Below are 22,219 nucleotides of genomic sequence, written 5' to 3' on the forward strand. Positions count from 1 at the left end.
CCCTCAAATCAAGTCATATGCTCTCCTGACTGAGCCAGTCAGGTGCCCCTCCAATTCCACTTTAAATATTTCTTTACATTCTTAAGCTCTAACAATGCAAGTTTGGTACATTTCTCCATTCAGAGCCATTTTAATTGAAAGTAAGGTTCTTTCCCTGTGCCATAAATTTATCACAAATATCTGTCCATCTAACCACCAACAGTGACCATCAGAAAGACAGACACTAAAATATAGTTATCTATCCTCTTTACACCTTCTTGTACAGATGAATCCAGAGTATGGTTTCTACTCTTCACTCAATTCAATACTTCAGATAACAAACAGCAAAATGACAGACAGCTAAATCAATTCAAAAGTGGGAATTTTTAAAAATTTTTAATGTTTATCTTTGAGAGAGAGAATGAGAGAGAGAGAGAGAGACACCAAGTGCGAGTGGGGTAGGGACAGAGAGAGGGGAAGATACAGAATCCAAAGCAGGCTCCAGGCTCTCAGCTGCCCGCACAGAGCCCGACGCAGGGCTCAAACGCAGGAACCCCGCAAGAGCACGACCTGAGCTGAAGTTGGACGCCTAACCAACTGAGCCACCCAGGCACCCCTCAAAAGCGGGAATTCTTAACCCAGGGCTCACACAGATAGGCTAGAACGATTATTACCTGCATGTTTAGTAATTTCAGGAGGAACAAGCTGTAAGATCAATGAGAGAGAAAGCACAAGTGGGGAAGGGCAGAGATAGAGGAGAGAGAATCCCAAGCAGACTCTCTGCACTGCCAGTGTGGAGCCTGACATGGGGCTTGAGCTCATGAACTGAACCATGAGATCATGACCTGAGCCAAAGTCCAAAGCTTAACTGATCGAGCCACCCAGGTACCCCAGAACATCGATCACTCTTTAAAAGGGTTTTATGGCCTCAGATATTGAACAAGAACTATAAAGGATACATAAGGAATTTAAATTTTATTACATTTATAGCATCATTATTTATAATGGGCAAAAAGATGGAAACAACCCAAACATCCACCCACAGATGAACCAATAAAAATGTGGTATAGACTACAAAAGAATATTACTCAGTCATTAAAAAAATGAAATTCAGATATTGAAGGCTCTAACATGGACAAACCTTGGAAACATGTGCTAAGTGATGTTAACCAGACACACATAAAAATGATTGTACCTACAGGAGTTACTTAGAATAAGCAATTCACAGAGACAGCATAACAGTAGTTAAGTAGTTAACAGAGATTGGGGAGACAGTATAATGGGAGAGCTCATGTTTAATGGGTAGGGTTTCAATTTGGGATGAAAAAACTTTAGAGATTGATAGTGATAATGGTTGTACAATATTATGAATGTATTTACAAACACTGAACTACACACTTAAAATGGTTATGTATACTTTATGTATATTTTATCACAAAACAACCGTTTATTTAAGATTCATTGATTACAGTTGACCCTTGAACAATGCAGGTTTGGCCACACAGATCCCCTTATACGTGGGTTTTTTAGGTAAATACAGTACAGTACTGTAAATGTACTCTCCTTATGATTTTAACACTTTTCTCTAGCTTACTTTAAGAATACAGTATAAAACACATACAACATACAAAATATGTATTCATCAACTGTTATCAAATGAGGCAACACACAGTAGGCTATTAGTAGTTAAATTCTGGGGGATCAAAAGTTTTGCACAGATATGTGATTGCCAGGGGGTCAGCTTCCCTAACCCCTCACACACACTGTTCACGGGTCAACTGTACTGCTAGTGAGAATGTAAAATGATACAACTATTTTGGAATATAGTTTGGCAGTTAAACATGCACCTACCATATTATCCAGCCATTCTACTCCAGCTAATCAAGTAAGTGACAGAAAGACTGGGGAGGAGGAAGGGTAAAAAAGAAGGCAATCACAAAGATGAAGACCTTGATTACAGTGGTGGTTTCATGGGTATATGCTTAAGTCAAACTTCTTATCAAATTGTATAAGTGAACAGCTTCTAGGTTTTGATAACCATCTCTTTCCTTTTGTTCCCCCTTCCCTAAGGTTAGTAGCTGCTTCCTGTGTTTACTAACATCTGAGTTACCTCAATGGCCCTCTCCTGGCCTTACCAACCCCCTCAATTCTCTGCACTAAAATCCCTTGTTTGGGAAAATAATAAACGAAACATGGGTAAATCCTTTGTGGTAAATATAGGGGACACACAAAAGTAGGTATTAAGGAGCCTAGTTAGGAAGCTACTGCAGAAATTTCAAGGTTATTTGGTGAAACGAATACATTTTTGTGGAAAGAGACTGGCGAAACACATGCCGGATGTTTATTCATACCTAGCACCTAGAAGGGCCCAGGGGCTTTATACACATTACCTTTTCTATCATATCCCAAAATGGTTGCAAAGCAGTCAAGATTCAGAGGAGTAAAATATTTTGCATAAAGATCACACTAATAATTGTACCATGGGGGCACCTGGGTGGTTCAGTCGGTTACGTGTCCGGTTCTGGGTTTTGGCTCAGGCCACAATCTCACAGTTTGTGAGTCCAAGCCCTGGTTCAGGCTCTGCGTGGGGAGCACGGAGCCTGCTTGGGATCCTTTCTCTCCTCCCCTCCTCTGCTCTCTCTCTCTCTCTCAAAATAAATAAACTTAAAACAAACAAATAAATGTACCATATGCCTCATTCCATAGGAAGGGCACTGAGTAAAAATCTTTTGGGTAACTGGATTTGTCAACTTACTCAAATTAAAACACAGAAGTATACAACTCAGGAACTTAATTGCCCAACTACCTTTAATTAAGCACCCAAACTTTCAAAATGTCCAATTATGACTTTATCACTTGGGACTACTCATAAATTGACCACGACTTTTCAACTATAGTAAGTTCTTATCTCATGAAATGAAAGGACATGTAAGCCATATGCCTTAACAGATTAAATCATGATCCTCTGGTTCAAAACAAAACAAAACAAAACAAAACAAAACATAAAGCTATCTTTATACAGATAAATTTTTTTTCCCAGGGAGGATCAAATTAGAATTTCTAATTCTAATTAGAATTTTCTAATCCAAAAGCAAACATTTTTAAAAAAGGAGGAGGGTTAGCTGGAAAAATTGATGTTGATGTGCAGCCCAGATAATCAACATCACTAACAGTCCTAGTGTACCTTTAATTACTTCAGTGTCTAGCAACCAGTCTCTTCAACAAATGGGTGTTGGGAGAACTGGACAGCTACATGCAAAAGAATGAAATTATACCCCTTTCTTATTACACCGCGCGCGCGCGCGCGCACACACACACACACACACCTTAACAGAGAGTTACACCTAAATATGAGACATGAATCTAAAACTCCTAGAAGAAAACATAGGCAGTAATCTCTTACACCTAGCACAGATATCTCCTCAGGCAAAAGAAACAAAACCACAATTAAACTATTGGGACTACACCAAAATAAAAGAACTTTGCATAGCAAAGGAAACCATCAACAAAACAAGGCAACCTATTGAATGGGAGAAGATATTTGCCAATGATCTATCCAATAAGGGGTTAACATCAAAAATACATAAAAGCCTGCAACTCAATATCAAAAAATCCCCCATATAATCTGATTAAAAATGGGCAGAGGACTTGAATAGTTATTTTTCCAAAGAAGACATACAGATGGCAAACAAACACATGGAAAGATACTCAACATCACTAATCATTAGGAAAATGCAAACCAAAACCACAATGAGAGATCATCTTACATCTGTCAGAATGGTAAAATCAAAAACACAAGAAATAATAATCCACAGCAAGGATATGGAAAAAAAAGAACCCTCTTGCATGGTTGGTAGGAATGTAAACTGGTGCAGCCACTGTGGAAAAAAGTATGTGCAGGTTCCTCAAAAACTTACATATAGGAATACCGTATGATCCAGTAATTCTACTACCGCGGATTTACTCAAATGGAAAACACAAATTCACAAGATCTATGCACCCCTGTATTTACTGCAGCAATTAATTCCAATAGGCAAGATACGGAAGCAACCTAAGTGCTCATCGACACATGAATGGACAAAGATGTGGGGTTAAATACACACACACACAAAGGATTATTACTCAGCCACAAAAAAGAATGAGTTCTTGAAGGTATAATGCTAAGTGAACTAAGTCAGAAAAGGACAAAATACCACGATTTAATTTATATGCAGAACCTAAGGAACAAAATAAACCAACAAAACAAAGCAGAAACATACCCATATATAAAGAGAAAACTAGTGCTACCTAGAGGACAGATGGTTACACAGAAGCAAAAGGGGTAAAGGGGTGAAGGGGTGGGGCATCTGGGTGGCTCAGTTGGTTAAACGTCTGACTTCAGCTCAGGTCATGATCTTGCGGTTTGTGAGTTTAAGCCCCGTGTCAGGCTCTATGTTGACAGCTGAGAGCCTGGAGTTGCTTCAGATTCTGTGTCTCCCCCTCTCTCTGCCCCTCCTCTGCTCATGCTCTCTCTCAAAAATGAAGAATAAAACACTAAAGGGGACTGGGATGTACAGGTTTCCAGTATGGAAGGAATAAATCATAGGGATGAAAGGTACAGCATAGAAAATACACTCAATGATATTATATGTGACATTGTATGGTGACAAATGGAAGCTACACTTATGGTGAGCATGGCATTACATTGTACACCTGAAACTGTGTGTCAATTTAACTTCAATAAAAAAATTTTAATTGAAACAAAAATTCTCTGGGGCGCCTGGGTGGCTCAGTCAGTTAGGCATCCAGCTGTTGATTTTGGTTCAGGTCATGATCTCATGGTTGTTGAGACTGAGCCCCGTGTCAGTCTCTGTGGGTTCTGCACTGACAGCACGGAGCCTGCTTGGGGAATTCTCTCTCTCTACCCCTCCATAGCTCAGGCACTCTCTCTCTCTCACTCAAAACAAACAAACAAACATAAACAAAAAAAACTAGTTTGGGAAAATGTAAAAGTTATTTTGGCTTGCTGTCTGTGCAAATGTTTTCTTCCTTTAAAGTATTACCATTTACATGAAGGAGCGGTTTAAAGGGCTCAACCTGATCATCATCCCCTTCTTTTACAGTGAGAGTAGCACTCATTATATATACCTTATTTAACTTTTCTATATCTTCCCAACTACTGCATGTTGGTATAGGGATACATTTACATAGACTTAATACCAACTAATGCTTTGTACTAAGCAGAAACACAATATATGTACTAGGTAAATAAATATATATGCTAAGGAAGATGGACAAGGAATAGCTACCAAGTGGAGACAACAGCTTTAAAAAACATGACAGTTGTAGATAAAAAGAATATACATTATTTTGGGGGTTACACAAACTTATTCCCAATACTTAAGTTACTTAAAGATGAAATAAAAGTAACATTCAGAAAACTTAGTGTACTTTGGGGGATAAGAAAGCTTAAGATTGGAGAACCCTACCAGGATTGACAACGTTTAAATTAATTATAAAATTCAGAAGAGTACTGAATTTCCCCCCCAATGTTTTACTTTAAAAACACGATCACACTAAATGCATCATGCAAAGTTGTTGCCTATTTAAATCTGGAATTCACATTCTCTGGGAGGCACATTACATGCTCTTCCAACAAGCCTGTGAAAGATCCTAGAAGTTATACCACTTCTTCCTCCATGTAATGACCTCACTGACAATGGCAACCATCATGTGAATGGTTTTTATAAAGTTTAGATCCCACTTAATCGTTATCATTAGTCTTTAAGAGAAATACCAGGGGAAAGGGGATTCTGATAAATCTTTATTATTTTATTTTAGAGAGCACACATGCAAGGGGGGGCAGAGGGAGAGGTTTTTTATTTATTCAATTAGAGAGTGAGCACGAGTGGGGAGGGGTAGAAAGAGGGGGAGAGAATCCCAAGCAGGCTGGGCACTGTCAGTGCAGACCCCAACATGGGGCTCCAACTCATGAACCGTCAGATCACAATCTGAGCCAAAATCAAGAGTCAGACGCTTAACTGACTGAGCCACCCAGGAACCTTGGGAGAGAGAATCTTAAGCAGGCTCCATGCTCAATGCAGAGCCCAACTCCAGGGTCCATCCCATGATTCTGGGATCATGTCTTGAGCCAAAATTGTCAAATGCTCAACTGACTAAGCCAACCATGTGCCCCTGATAAATCATTTTATAGATAACAGCTGACCTTTGAACAACACAGGCTTGAAGTGGATGGGTCCATTCATATGTGCATTTAAAAAATTATATACAGTATAATACTGTAAATATATATTCACTTCAATTTTCTTAATAATATTCTTTTGTCTAGAAATGTTACAGGCAGAATAATCACCATGTCTCTCTCCGGTTTTTTCAAACATGACAGGTTTTCAAAAGTAAACAGTTTTACATACCCTGGAGTATGTGCACATTTGACACACATAAACATGAGAAGCACTGGGACTTTATGATAAAAACCAAAACTTACTACTACTCTCATTCATGCAGAAGGCTAAAAATGTCAAATCCTCAGAGAACCCTTTAGCCTCCAATTTTTTCATGCAGAAATTTCTTCATGGAGAACCATGATCAGCTAGTATCATTATAAATTGTTTCATTTTAAAGTCAGAAAAATGTCGAAGAATCATCTAGTGCAATCCTTATGTGGTAAGAGGCAGAGGACTATATGTTTAGAAACAAAAGAGGGACTTAACAGCAGCAAAGGAACGAGAAGTGCTCCGAAGATCCCTAAAGGGCAGTGACGAGATATGAAGGATCTATTTGGTCCAAACAAACTGGACTTACTAACTTCTGAGAAGGTCACACAACATGATCTAAAATAGTTTCAACCCCAAATAAAATATTTAAAGAAATAGGAACTTTTTTTGAAGGCAGTATTTCCCCCTGTACTCTCATTCTTACTCTATGGCTTATGGTACATTAAGGATACTGCCATTAAAAACTGTCTTATTCACCTATAAACATGCCAGAAAGATGTCAGTTTTCTAGAGAAAGACCAGCTGAGTAAATCCAGGTCATTATTTCACCATAAAAAAGACATGAAAAAGCAAGTGAAAAAAGACATATTAAAGATCAACAGTCCAAGACAGGAGACTGGTTTTAACAGAAAAAACTGCCACCATTAGTAGCATACTCCCCATTATAAAGTTCAGGCTTGTACTTATATATTTTTCAGAGGTTAACAAGGGATATAAAATAGGTGACAGAGGCAGTATATGAAAACTGGAAGTAACTACATCAATATACTCCAAGAGATTAAGCTTGCCCCAAGTTTCTTAAACAGGACTGTTACTGAGACAGTACAAAGGCAAAAGTTAAATATGAATAGCAAGCATCATCACATCCTAATTTTCTTTTCTTTCCTTAAGTTAGAAGTCCATATCTTCTAGCGCTCGCCCAGAATTTCCAAAGGTAAAGCCTTGTGACTTTTAAAACTTCATTTTTCCTTTGCTTTGTTAAATTGACGTATTATTTCAGGTACTACAGTACTTATCACTTGTCAGTTACCATTTGGCAAACTTAAACCCATGTATAAGAACACACATTCAAATTTCACTCACTTCAAACATGGTCCCAATTAATTAGAAGTTGATATATACTTTTTATCACGGTACTTATTGTAAACAGTTCAACCACTTTGGCCTCCTCTTTCCCCCAAAAGGTAAACTAATTCCTCCCCCTGCTTTGCTACATGACAAAAGCCATAATCTCCATTAAAGCATAATAAACTACTAAAGATTTAACAATCCCCCATCTGATATTCAACTATAATACAAATGCCAAAAATAATAAAATTCTGGATTTACAATTCTTCAAAGCATTTTCCTACCTTCACACTGGTTCCTCGGAAGAATCTTCCATCTTGTTTTTATCACATTTTCCAAAATTTGTAGTCCATAATACTGAAAATTGGAGAATAGAACCATGTGAACATATTGCTATAAGACTGGCAATTTTCAGGATTCACAAATGGACAGACATTCACACATTTACATCTAAAGTTTCAAAAACATTATGCTACCAAGTTTAATTACATATATTAAACAAGGATCTATTCACCCATATACTGAGTTTTCATGCATTTTCCTCATTTTATTGTTTACTACTCTATTTAATGTCCTGCTGTTTATACATGCTCACACCAGGAGGAAGAACCAAATAAAAAGCCCTTTAGCAGCCAAATGGGCTTATCTGTAGAAGGAAAAGTAGCAGCCAGATATGAATTCACAGCATAAATGACTGCTCATAGGCTCACGTACTTTAACACGACCAGGCTCCTAAGAATTTAGCAGCTTGGATGCTCTCAAGCTCCCTACCATCCTCTAGGAGTTGTAAGCTCTTGGCCAAGTATTAAAGTATTGTCACAGATACTTTCTATAGAAAGTGTTTACAAACATCACTGGTGTGTTACTTAAGGAGCAGCAAGACAGCCCAAGGGTTTAATTTTCAATTTTAATCCCACCCTTACAGTTGCTATTTCTACTAATTTAAAGATAAACTTTTGTGCACAGTCAAAAATAATACACAAACGCATGTTGCAATCTGTATTTATCTTTCAGGTATTCCTTCCTAAATATAAAAGTCATTACTAAAAATATAAGTACGTTAATAAATACAGATACCACTTTCAAGCCATTTTGTCCCTCCTGCTCATTACTCACTCTAAATAGTCAATAATGTTCACAACAATTTATAATGCTATACAAGTTACTACACAAAATTATTACCATGACCAATTAGTGTGGATAGACAGGAGGAAGAAAAGGGACAAAACTGTTGTGGTACGTCTCAACTGGTTGAATTAGGGAAGAATTAGTTATAATACCTGAAAGATAAACTCATTCATATATAGACATATAACCTCAGATTGCAAGTTTTGGCTGAGAATAAGAGTTCATCTTTAAAATGGTTAGTCATCACACAATAAAATAGGAGCATTAGTATTTCAACCAAAGGGATCATGTGAATGCTAATTTTATCCAAAGCACAATATAGACTGTCCCAAACTACATTGTGCTCAAATAGTAAACGTTTTTGCTGTTTTCTTTCATTTTAACATTTCATACTTTTCAAGAAAATTTTGCCATTTCAACTAAAATCCTACATTTGCAGAACATTCCTTAAAAAGACTTCCAAAATAAAAAAGCCAAAGCAAAATTCTGAAATTACAAATTTGATACCATTAAAGGGTTTCATAATCAGCAGTAAATAGGGAAACTTTCTATCCTGTTCATTTATAATTCCTTTATAGGTCTAGACCTCAGAAAAATAGGCAAAAAAAGGTGATATTCTGATTGAAATTTTAAATTAACTTTTAAGAACATACTACCCTAAAAATTTTAATTTTCTAGATACGAAATCAGACTGTCAACGTTTTGCTAAGTCAAAACAATGCACTTCTTACTACATGGAATATTGTTAATTCTCAAGCAATTAAAAAGATCTTTAAAAAACTAAAAATCCACCATACATATACCAGGAAGAAGCAAAATCTCTTAACTTCGCCCTATTTAGCCCATATTTTCCAGCTTACACTTTTTAATTGAAGGCTATTACCCTGCTTCCTTTATGTTTGATACTTTGTTACCTAAGTTACCTATTTACTAACCTCTAAGTCCTTTCCCCAACTGTAAAAAGATAGCATAAGCTTGCGGAGGATACAATTCATATTTTCCTCATTCTGCCCTCCTGGCTGAAGCAGTTAAGCCCAATAAAAGCTTTCACAAGTCAAAGGGATACAAAGATCATCATAATATCCCAAAACCGAATCTCTCCTAGACCTTAAGACTCTACATATGAAGAGAACCCACATTTTTTTGAAATAAGAGTATTTTGATTAAAAATCTTAAGTGTTAGCCAAATCTGGGGGCCAATAGTAAAAGACTACTTTGGAGATACTGATAAATAATCCAAACATCATTCGAAATAATTATTTACGTATCTGCGTCACATCTCAGGACCTGAGAAATCCACTGCTGAGTTATGAAGATGAGGGACAGATAACAGCAAAGACTAAATGAAAAAATAAACGCATGAAATGATCCCTATGGTAGAAATTTCTACTGAGCCCTTAGAAATACTTATTTTATGCATTGAATTCCCCTTTCCCCTCCCACCGCCCATGAAACAAAAACAATTGATGAACAGAATTCAGTTAAAGGGAATCAAAAGGGTAGACCTTGTGGAGGCCTGCCGTCAAAGCCTAGCTGTGTCAGTTGCACAGGAAGACACCCCTTTTCTTCCTATTACAAGCAATCAACATAATGGAACATTATGATTAATATCAGGTAGTGTTAACATCTTTAAAGAAAAAAAAATGATTGCATAAAAGCCAAATGTCATAGTGCATAAATTTAGCACCAAATCATTTGTAATTTATGTAAATTGAAGAATTCTTTACCTGTTGCTTTCTTTCTGTTCCTCTAATCATCTCATTTTTCACAAGACAAATTTGAGTTTTTAAAAATACTGTTGATAAATCAACTTAAACATTAGTAATGTCTGTCAGTATAAAAAGCAAAATTTACCAGGCAAGCAAACAGGCAAACACTATTATGTTACTTAAGGTTAGCACTTTGAGGAAGTTCTGGACTGTATTTTTGCTCTAAAATTTACAAGATGTCAAAACTAATCAATATTTTAAAACTGTTAATTAATACAGTCTGATTTCAGAAACAGATGTGAAAATGGCTATTTTCTGTTTTAACACAATGTATACCAAGTGGAAATCTTGTGTGTATTAAACAGAATGCCATGCATGGTATTTTATTACTTCAAGGCAGTTTAAAGAGAAGTGTGAATCATCAAGCCTAAAACAGTCAAAACACATTTTGATCAACCCTTCTGTTCAAACTAGGAAAAAAGGACCCAAATTATAACATTTTTCAATTGCAAATAAAAACTGAGTGCTGTCCCATTAAGAGCATTGCTACCATGGAGCAGGGTTTTATTGCGCCCACACAACTTCGTGTTGGAGGTGCCTAACCTGTATTATATTGATTACTTGCCCAAAATTCCTCTGATGTTATGTTTCATATCTGAGTAACATCCAGAATTTATGCTACTTAGATCTGTATACATACTCTAAAAACAAAAACAAAAAACAACAAAAAAAAAAAGCCACCTTGCATTCTAGTCCCAATTACAAAACTTCATTCATAATTCTTAGGACTATTTGCAAGAATTAATTCTATGTTTAAGACTAAATTTTGAAATAAGTTAACAATATTAAATGTTTGAGATAACAAACACTAATACTAAAAATGAGATACCTTCCTCAAAGTTTATGACTGGAAGAAAAGAAGAAATAATGGATTTTAAAACCACCACTTGCTTACTTTCGTGTTCATATTCTGTGAAAATTCCAAAATTGTGTCGACTCTTGTCCATGCATCAGGATGCTCCTTTAAATGTGTCAGTACTTCTTGAGCCATTCTTTGCTAAAATATTACATGAAAATAATTTTAAGCTCACTTGTTCTTTTTAATCATTCATTAAAATGGTACCGAGCAAGGCACAAATCCCAATGGGGCAGTGATTCTATTAACTTTCTGAAACACAAGAAATTAATGAGTCCATATACAAATAAATATGTCCATTATCACTCTTAAAATCCGATTTCTTTTTTTAAAATTAATTCATTTATTTTGAGAGGGGATGGGGGAAGGGAGAGGGAGAATTCCAAGCAGGCTCAGCGCTGTCAGCACAGAGCCCGATGTGGGGCTTGAACTCACAAAGCAAACCATGAGATCATGACCTGAGCAGAACTGAACCACCTAGTCGTCCCAAATTTCAGTTTAAAATGGGAATATTCACCCCTTTGAAACAATAGGTTTTTTTTTTTTTTTGCAATCTACTTTATTTGGTATCCTCAAAATGGGTCTTAAGTTCAACCAATGCTAACAAAGACTAATGTAAATGAGTTCTCAGCATTTACAATCAACCAAAAGCAACATATAAAAATTCAGATACTTAGATAAATTATGTAATGGTACACTCTGCCTTACAAGTTACCAAGATACCTCTAACAAACTTTACTATAAAAATAGATCTCATAGGAAGACTGAAAAAAACTAGGTCTAAGTAAGGCCACAAACCTCAAATACCTGTAGATATATATAAAACATGAAGATCCTTAAACCCTTTTTAAAAAGTCTAAGTTTATGGTAAATACATCTGTTTTACACTCTCTCAAATTCCTCTAAATGTCATATTAAATCCGATCTTATTTCAAAAACTTCGTTTCATTATCTTTAAAATACAAACCCAGAAATAGTAAAAACCTAGTATATAGCCATGATCTAGAATAAATACTGACATTTTGTTTTACTTGTATCTGTTTTTCTTTTAAACGTAGAAGATCTAAAACTTTTGGCAATCACCTTTATACCTTTCTCCAATGCCATTTCCTTCCTTTGTTCCTTCTGTAGAGGTAATCACTTTCATGAATTTGGTGTCTTTTTCTGTCCATGTCTTCACAGCATGTGTATAAATTTCATAAACAATACAGTTGTGTGGTCACTAAATTTTACATAAATAACATACTATAAAAATCCTACAATTTGCTCTTTTCATTTGACACTTTCCTTCAGCTTTATTGCAAGGTATGACTGACAATGGAGTTTGAGATCTCGCCATATTGATACTATGTATCTTCATTTTAATCATTATAGTTTTTCAGGAGATGAACACATTTTACCAAAGGCTGTTAATTCTGATTTTTTTTTTCAAGAAGAGCTTAATCTTTTGACCTTTAAAGGCACTTTTGTAGCTCAACTGGATCCTCCCTGATTACCTTTTACCTGTTTCTAACACATGAAATCAAAAAGTTTGATGGCTTTAGAATGCCAATTACCTTTCTGTCAGATTGATTCAACTTGGTTAAGATTTTATAAGCAAGCATCAAAAAGGGGAAAAGAAGCCTTCCAATTGGAACCTTCTCTGACCGACACCTCATAATCTTCTTTAACTTAGCTTTTATTCAAACTTACAGAAGAAAAAAAATCATGCTCCTTATTTTGGCTTTAATGTTAAGCATTATTTTCCTTAGGTAGCAAATACAGTGATTTTCCCTACCACCCAATAGCAATAGACACTGCTTACTGTTTAGAAGAACTGAGAAATATACACCCAACTATGTTAAGTAGTGGTTTTGCACCTTGACACCACCACCAGAACCACCATGTAACTTGGAAGGAAAACCAGTTGCCTGGGTTGCAACCTAAAAATATACATAGGGTTAAAGCCAGAGTATAAATTCTTATCATGTAAGTATTTTGGATCTGACTTCATTAAGGGACTAATAGTTTTATGGAGTTATAATTATGCTATATGATGACAAAAAGCTAAAAGAATAGTGAACTGAGTTATTTAGGGCCAAAGCACACTTTAGAAATGTTTTGATTCTCTCCCTGAGAGCATCTAACTAGATCTATTCATTTCTAACTAGTTATAGTCTTTTTTTTTTTTTTTTCAACGTTTATTTATTTTTGGGACAGAGTGAGACAGAGCATGAACGGGGGAGGGGCAGAGAGAGAGGGAGACACAGAATCGGAAACAGGCTCCAGGCTCTGAGCCATCAGCCCAGAGCCCGACGCGGGGCTCGAACTCACGGACCGCGAGATCGTGACCTGGCTGAAGTCGGACGCTTAACCGACTGCGCCACCCAGGCGCCCCATAACTAGTTATAGTCTTGCACATAAAATAGTAACAAATATCAAGAGAATAAGAATACCAAAGATCCATGCCTAATAATATTTTGTTAAGATACTGTCAGAACTTTTGAAGTGATGACAATTGTGCACGTAGTGAATACTCCCTACACTATTAACCATTCATTAAAACTCTGCATAAATCATGTCCCTTCCTTTTAGTGGTCATTTTACTCTCTGAAGTTATTTCTAGTATTTCCATCTTAGGGTCTTAATTTTGCCCCAGCCACACTATCCTTCTATAATATTTTTTTATTAAGTTAAAACTCCAAAAGGAGCTAAAAAAGAAAAAGGCAACTAAAGGAAGAGAAAATTTGTTATCTCCCTGTGTTACTTACTGAATGGTGAAAGTATTTTAGTTGCTAAGCAATAGATTGAGTTCAAGTCACCTCACACAATACTGGAGAAAACACCCAACTCTTCTATATATCTTTTTCCCCCCTGGCTGCCTAACTTGGCTAAAAATAGAAAAATACTTTTATGTAGTCCTTTAGTTGCCATTTTTTAGTACATTATTTTGAAACTGGAAAAAATTAAGAAACCTTACTGTATTTTAAAACAATGAGTTTAGGGGTACCTGGGTGGCTCAGTCGGTTGAGTGTCCGACTTCAGCTCAGGTCATGATCTCACAGTCTGTGAGTTCGAGCCCTGCGTTGGGCTCTGTGCTGACAGCTCAGAGCCTGGAGCCTACTTCAGATTCTGCGTCTCCCTCTCTCTCTCTGCCCCTCCCCTGCTCATGCTGTCTCAAAAATAAAAATGTTAAAAAAAAAATTAAAAAAACAAAACAAAAACACAATGAGTTTACATCACATATGGTAAATCTTCATTATACTTCCCAAAGTACCTTTTAAATAGAATGCCTTGTAAGTATCAGGTACTATAACAGGTAGTTTTACAAACCCCACTATCTTTGTCTTCAGTAAGTTGGTAACCTTGTGGCTGAGACTCTAGAGTAGTGACTAGAAACCTTACTGGACTAAAATCAAGATTCTATCACTAAAAACATGTTTTCCACAACAGCTTTATGCTTCTTTTCATTCAAAATAAGACCCTCAAAAGGTGGCACATGTAAAATACACTGAACTAGAATTTAAAAAACATGACTTTTAGAAAAAAGTTCTCAGCTGACTTTAAGCTCTCAGCCTCCATTTCCTTATCTACAATATAACAGTTTGCAATTATCTTTATGCAACCTATTCATCTTATGATATAACTAAACATAAAATTCTTATTTTGGGGAAAGTTTATTTTGCCTTGATAAATAGAAAATTTAAGGGTGCCTGGGTGGCTCAGTTGGTGTCCAGTTGGCTCAGAAGTGTCCAACTCTCGATTTCAGCTCAGGTTGAGATCTCATGGTTTATTTGAGCCCCAAGTCGGGCTCTGTGCTGATAGCCGGGCTGGGATTCTCAGTCTCCCCTCTCTCTATCCCTGTCCTACTCTCTCTCTCAAAAAAAAAAAGAAAGAAAGAAAGAAAGAAATTAGAAAATATGAAAACTTTTCTAGGCCTACATTTTACTCAAAAGTCAAATTTAAAACAAATCATTAACTCTCAATACTGTGAAACATTACCAAAAGTGGCATCACCTCTGATACGTATTTATCTTTATTTTTTTAGTAATCTCTACACCCAGCATGGGGCTTGAACTCAACGGAACCAGCCAGGTATCCCAGTACCAATATGTTCTTCATGATAAAAAAAAAAAAAAAAATTACTGCTACTTCTTAGTTTTAAGCCTAGAAAAACACCAGTCTCTTTGTTTATCCATCATAGTTTTAGATGTTGTGAGCCATGTTAAAAAACAACAAAGATTTAAACAGCAGTAGCAGCTGAGCAACGTGACAAAATTAAATGCCCATCTTTCTAAAGGCGACAAGACTTGTGCTTCGAATACATTCAAAGTTGAGCCCAACCTTACTTCCATACTTTCTTCCAAAAGCAGCTGCTTTCCATACGTGCATGTTAGAATGAAATGAAGCTTACAGCTCCACAGTGAATGCACAGCACAAAGAAACAACTACATGGTAAGGATGGAATAACTTTTCAGGAAGACTTTTGGAGACAAGAATGCTGACCAAAAGCCCCTAGGAGTTATAAAACTGGACCAACAAGCTTATCACAAAGTCTGCAGAATAGTTTTTACTGCTCATACAACTTTCATGGCCCCCTTTTTAAATTTTCTCTTTATTATATACAGCGAAACCACAAATGTTAGATTTCAAAAAGAAATGGAAATACTTATGCATAGGCTGGTACTTATACATCCTGTTTTTCATACTGTCCATAAAAGAAAGAATTTCTACCTTTCAGGTTTCTAAAGTTATGATAGCACTCAGGGTTTACACAAATATAAACTAATCTCTTGAACATAAGTAACTTCAAAAGTACTAGACATTATCTACTAGAAACATAACGCTTTGGCAACAAAATTGTACTAATATTTGTTACATCACCTTAAAAGACTTAAATCCAACAAGAGAAAACTTTACTGATTTAAAACTCTGTGATTAATTCCAGTGAAGATTCAAGATTGCCTAATTTCTTGTAACGTAAAACAATTAAAACATTTATGAACATTCCTCTCTCGTCTTTCTTTCAACTGGGTGTTTTTAACAAAAAAATCCCCAAACCTTCAACTGTTCAAAACATGGATATGTAAGATAACTACCTACATTAACAGTACCACTTTTACAAGTCTTAAATTCAAATAACTTAAGATGCTCTGTATTGCTGGGAATTTTAAAACAAGTTTTACCTGTGAAGTATTTCTGTAATTTACATATTTCAAAAATACAAGAATCCTTACTCCAAATATATTACACACATAAAATATGTACAGCCTTTATATCTACAAAGCATTTAATAAATATTTTAAATGGGGGGGTCTTTCATTAAATGGCGGTAAAGGTTTCTGAAAGATAGAACGAGTATAATATTCCAAAATATCTCACTCTAACCATGTCAAATTATACTGCAATTCCTCCAGATCACTTCTCATTGGTTGATATATACTTCCAAGTTAATACAAACTATGGAACACTTTTTAAAAAGGTAATAATTTAAAATCTAATTCTAAATGAACAACTTCATTATACTACAAGAATGTTATAAAGTTTTGATCAGCTACTTTACCTGGGCTCCTTCTCCATGGTATAAGCAATTCACCACATTGTCTAGAAGGTTGATATCCAGTTTTTGGCTGAAATCGAGCAGCTGACGAGCTGCATGGTCTGCTAACATTGTCATAATTGCTGGCATAGATTACTGTAAATAAAGAAAAAAATTTAAGGTGCCTATTAAGTTTTGATATTACCAGTCAGAACTTTCTATTCATATTATTTTACTTCAACCATGTTCTTGCAAATATTTTAACAAATATTTTAAAGGCTACCTAAATAAATAGTAAAAGCAAATAAGTGGTGAAGATACTGTAACTGCTTTAGTTATTAAGATCTATTTTAAGACCACAGAAAACTCTTACTGTTCTACTTATATTTAAAAAAAAAGTTACCCCTGGGGGTGTCTGGGTGGCTTAGTGAGTTAAGCATCTGACTCTTGATCTCCGCTTAGGTCCTGATCTCAGTTTGTGAGATTGAGCCCGATGGAGCTCTACGTTATCCGTTATCCGTGCAGAGCCTGCCTCTGATTCTCTCTCTCCCTCTCTGACCTTCCCTTGCTCATGCATGTGCGCACTCTCAAAATAAACCTTAACTATAAAAATAAAGAATTACTCCTAACCTATTTTACTTTATTTTTTAGATCTTTTTTATTGAGACAGTGGGAGTGGGGGAGGGGCAAAGAGAGGGGGACAGAAGATCCAAAGCTGGCTCTGCGCTGACAGCAGCAAGCCCAATGTGGGGCTGGAACTAACAAAGTGAGATCATGACCCAAGCCGAAGTTGGATGCTCAACTGACCAAACCACCTAGACACCACCCCCAACCTATTTTTAAATGAAACTATTAGGAATTTATGGCCCTAAAAATCGATACAGTTCAAAGTCTTAATCTCAAATTTTTAGGTACAGATGAAGTTTAAGTGGATTTCCCCTTTCCTAAGTAGGGTCTTTTAATTCAGTAAAACTCCTTTCCCTGCATTGCATGTTACCTTAATTTTTAAGATATGCTGGGAAGAACAATAGGAAGATGCTAAAAGTTAAACATGGTATACGAGTTTTCCTACTGTATATACCAATAATTGGCAAGAACCACAAGTCAAATATGGTACCCTTATACTCAACAGAACTTAAAATGTTTATACTCAGTCTATGTATACTTTTATACTCAGTATACTTATACTTAAAATTTTTATATATATTTTGTTTCTTTCAACCCTCAATGATTTTGGAGATTAAAATTACAAGTGTACAAATTCCTTGAACATACGTATGTCTAAAAAATACTTTATGATATGTCAGAAGAATTTTTTTCTTAACTTCCAGGTATTCATTGGCAAGGTGAAAAGCTATAAAAGCCTGCCAACTATCTGCCAAATAAATACAAATTCTATGATAACAGAAAAATGAGCTTCTTCACCTCACATAATATACTGGCTAAAACCTACCAGTTCATATGCAACGTTATCTTTTTAAGACGATTCTAATCAAGATGCTGGCACACATTCACATTTTTATTGCCCAGCATTATAAAGATCTTTCCTTTGCTTTTTCTTCAAAGCCAGTGCTACTCAAGGTCTGACTGACTAAATCAGTACTCCTTAACCTTTTTGGGTCAAGATGCATTACAATCAGAAGAACATGATGGTGCCTGCCAAATTTTAAAAACTCACAATATTGTATACAATTACAGAAAATGCAGGACATCTTGAAAGCCATGCATGAAACCTCAGGTTAAGAACCCCTGGTTTACTGTAGTTAGACCTAAAAAGCTCAGATGGTCACCTCCACTTCTCCCCCTCTTAAAAACCTTCCAGGATAAGGAAATGGGTGGGTGGCTTGATTATGTTTGTACAAAGTAGGCTGGTAGAAAAGAGACATTATTTCTTGGCTACTTGATAGCAATTTAAAAATGTTTGTAACAATGGCAGCAATTTCAATTTTAACTCAAATGTTTTACTTAATGATAATGCCAGTTACAAAAAAAACCCAGAAGTGTAAAAAATGAGTCAGTTAAGTTATAGATGACGTGAAAATGAAGAGTTCAAGGATTTTTATTCTTTTGACGCCTTTCAGCCCATTACTGACAGTAAAAACTCGTTAAGATTTCAAAATTTTTTATAGCATTTAAGGTTTTCAATACAAACAGAATGCCTGACACACATTAATGAAAATCTTTGCTCTAAATACTAAAATACTAATATCAAAGCAAAAATATATATATTCCACCAACAAACGTAAATTTCCTCGCTTCAAGTACAGTAAGATCAGAACAGTCTAAAAATTGAGGCTGAAAAACAATGCCCCCACAAAGCACCAAGATGTACAGAACAAAAGTTTTCAATTTTTGGTTAAAAACTGAACGAACTTTTCTAAGTAGTCCTATCATAATTTAATAACCCAAACAAAAAGAACAATTTGACTGTAAAAAGTTTCACTTTCAAGTACACTGTCCTTACAGAGTTCTTCTGGATAAATTCTTGTGAAAAATCAGGGTTAGAATAGAAGCTTGTGTTAAATACAGTAGTTTGCCATCCTTAAAACTACCGACTATCTTCGAAATGACCTACCTATTCTTGAACTGTACAGAAATGGCGGCTTTCTGGTCAATGCCAAGCACATTTAGTCCCCCAAATCAAACAGCTTCCAAAACATTCTTTCCACTAACAGCAGTGTCCCACACGCTTACGATACACAATCAGCCCGATAGCAAACAGCCATCGCTGGAGAGGTGAAACCACAAACGCTTTCTTTTCTCCTTGGGACACTCAATCCTAAAATCCACTCACTGGATAGCATATACAAGGGATTATCCAGCAATGTGACTCTACAAGTGACTACCAAAATACCTTCAGTGCCACTTCAAACTGAAAAAGCAAGCAGCTACACACTGCCAGCTCCCATCCAAACTATAACCGTTGCTTTATGATTACTAAGTAGTAGGTCAAAAAACAAGTCGCTACAAGGAGAGACTGCTACTTAGATGTGTGGGCAAATGCCTGCTTCATTCAGTAGAAACACACCTCACTAAGGCCCGCCCTCCCCTCGCTTCCCACCCGAACCGATTTGCAGCACTTCTAACTATAGCATACCGGAGCACGCACTCACCCCGCCCATACTCGGAGGAGGCATTTAGACCAGGCGCCTGAAGTTCACCGCCCCATTCTCTATGCAGCATGGCCTCTGCGTGATCAGAGGAGGTCCGGGGTGGGCAAATCTTTAAAGCTTCCTCTACTACACCACTTCTTCCCACCCACCCCAAACTCGAAGACCTCGAAATGAAGGAGAATCAGGGCATCATCCACCGTACAAAGCCAGCAGCAAGCGATTCGATCACTTAACACACTCAACCCCCCCCCCCCCCAACAAACTACAGCACGGAATCCCAATTGCAGGACTCTGAACAATCAACTAACCTCTCCTACTTCTAATCCTACCCTGCAAAAAAACCAGAAAGATTTTGAGTTTCCTTGCAGGAGGAGGAGGGACTCAACGGCCCCTCCCTCCCCCGATCCCAAGCTCTCCACCGAGGGGCCACGTGATGCAGGCGGACGTTTCAATGCTGCTGCACTAAATATTTCTGGAAACTTCCACTCCTAATAATTTACAGAGATGTTCCTGAAATCACCCCAACTTCTCCCCAGCCCCCTGGGCTGGGGAAGCCCTTCCACCCCCACGCCGGCTCCACTTCACTATCACACGCTCCTCGCCTTCCTCCACCGCCACCCGCACACGCGAATAACCCAGCAAGCGCTACCCTCCCGCGGCCGCCTCCCCGCCTCCATCCCCCAGCGGCAGAAGCGGCTCCATTCAATCGCAGGCTCTGCTGTGGGCCCGCCGCCGCCGCCGCGCCCCACGCCGGCCTCCTCCCGCCCGGCCGCCGCCCGACCCTCGGCCCTGAAGACACAGTCGACTTACCCAGAGATTGAACCAACTGCTTCTTCTTTCCTTGTCGGGGGATTAGGGCGAGGGAAGGTGGGGAGGGGGGAGAGGGGAGGAAATCAAGGTGGGTTTCACAGTTTTCCCACCTTAAAAAAGGAAATTAAAAAAACGAGGATAAGGGCAAAAAAAAAAAAAAAGCTCAACAATATTTACTATTTCAGGGACACCCCCCACGACACACACCCACCCGCCCCCCCCAAAAAAAGAAGGGGAATTAATCCGTGGAATAAATGCTCGCGCCTGGCTGGGGAGTGAGGGAAGGGGGAGGGGAAAGGGGTCAAGTCCCAAAGATTCAGCCCCAGGGGGACCCTCCAGCCACAGGCGGCAGCAGGAGCGGCAGGAGTAGGGGGTATAGAGTCCACAAGGTCGGGGGACGCTCTGCTGCCAGTTGCAGTCCGACTCCCCCCTACCAAAATACGGCTCCCTCTCTCACGCGGCTCCGGCGCTGGGCCCCCCCACCCAGGCTCGCCTAAACTTTCCCCCCTTCTCCTGCTCCTCAGCGACTGGTGGTTCCCCCCTCCCCCTCTGGGTGGTTGCACGGACTGCAGCAGCAAAGACTGGAACAGGCACCGCCGCCGGGGCTGTAGCTACTGTTGCTCTTGCTGATGCTGTAGCTCCCGCTGCTCCTGCCGCGGCCGCTGCAGCCGCTTCTCCCCCTCCTCCTAGTGCCTCAAACTCGGAACCGGTTGAAACCGGTTCAGACTGGGAGATTCCATCTCGGTTGAGTTTTCAGCCCATGGCGCCGCGGAGCGTTTGGAACCTGGGCCTCCGCCCCCAGCCCGCTTGCCCATTGGCCGGTTCCAGCCACTGCCGCGCCATCAGCCTACCTCTTATTGGCCAGATCCCCCGTCAATCCCACCTCAAGTCTCCACACGAGCCCGCCGCTTCGGCCCCCGCCTCTTTCCAGCAGCGATTTGCCTGCAGAGTGGGGGAAGGGAAGTGGGGCGGGTCGAAAAGGAGTGAGGAGGGGGGTAGAGGAGGAGGTGGGACGGAGAGCTGTACCCAGCGAAGAGAGCAAAGAGAAGCCGCGCGGAGGATTGGTTCGAGCGACCTGTCAATCAAGCGCAGCCCGCCCTCGACTTCCCGTTCCCCTCCCGCTGCTCCCCCTCCCAAAGCTCAGCCCTCAGGCCCGGCCTTTCCGATCCGCTCATTGGCTGGCGCCTTTGGTGACGGAGAGGGTGGGGCGCAGCTCGTGAGCTGGTGGCGGCGCGAGTTTGAGCGCGGCGCGCGGCTGCAGTCGCTCGGCTTTCTCCGGATCCGCGCTGGCCCGCCCCTGCCTGCTCCCGCCAACCTGCGGGGCCCGAGCCCGCAGTGACCGGGACCCACCTCCTCGCAGCGCTTTGAGAATGGAGAGCACACTCAGTTGTTTTTTTAATCGAGGAGGTGGAGATGGCAAAAAAGAGCGAAAGGAACGCAGGGGAGGGAGGAGGGGAGGCCATTTTAAAGGCCTACGTTTG

The 22,219-nt window shown here is 38.6% G+C and overlaps 1 protein-coding gene across 4 annotated transcripts in view; it reads right to left on the reverse strand.

The window, feature by feature from the left end:
* Positions 1-21,546, reverse strand: part of XPO1 (exportin 1) — a 46,026-nt gene extending 24,480 nt beyond the window's left edge. The window contains exons 1-4 of one of the 4 annotated variants that reach the window (XM_045446165.1): positions 20,739-21,546; positions 16,840-16,971; positions 11,337-11,438; positions 7,829-7,901 (exon numbers count right to left, since the gene is read on the reverse strand). In XM_045446165.1, the coding sequence (XP_045302121.1) occupies positions 7,829-7,901; positions 11,337-11,438; positions 16,840-16,965 (301 nt within the window). In that variant the 5' untranslated portion in view covers positions 16,966-16,971; positions 20,739-21,546. Of the gene's footprint in view, positions 1-7,828; positions 7,902-10,177; positions 10,242-10,399; positions 11,196-11,336; positions 11,441-16,839; positions 16,972-19,928; positions 20,472-20,738 lie in introns of those variants that run through there. The other 3 variants (XM_045446166.1, XM_045446167.1, XM_045446168.1) reach the window with 3 other exon arrangements.
* Between the last annotated feature and the right edge of the window lie 673 nt (positions 21,547-22,219).

The sequence above is a fragment of the Leopardus geoffroyi genome, chromosome A3, assembly GCF_018350155.1.
Source record: "Leopardus geoffroyi isolate Oge1 chromosome A3, O.geoffroyi_Oge1_pat1.0, whole genome shotgun sequence".
Classification (NCBI taxonomy): Eukaryota; Metazoa; Chordata; class Mammalia; order Carnivora; family Felidae; genus Leopardus; species Leopardus geoffroyi.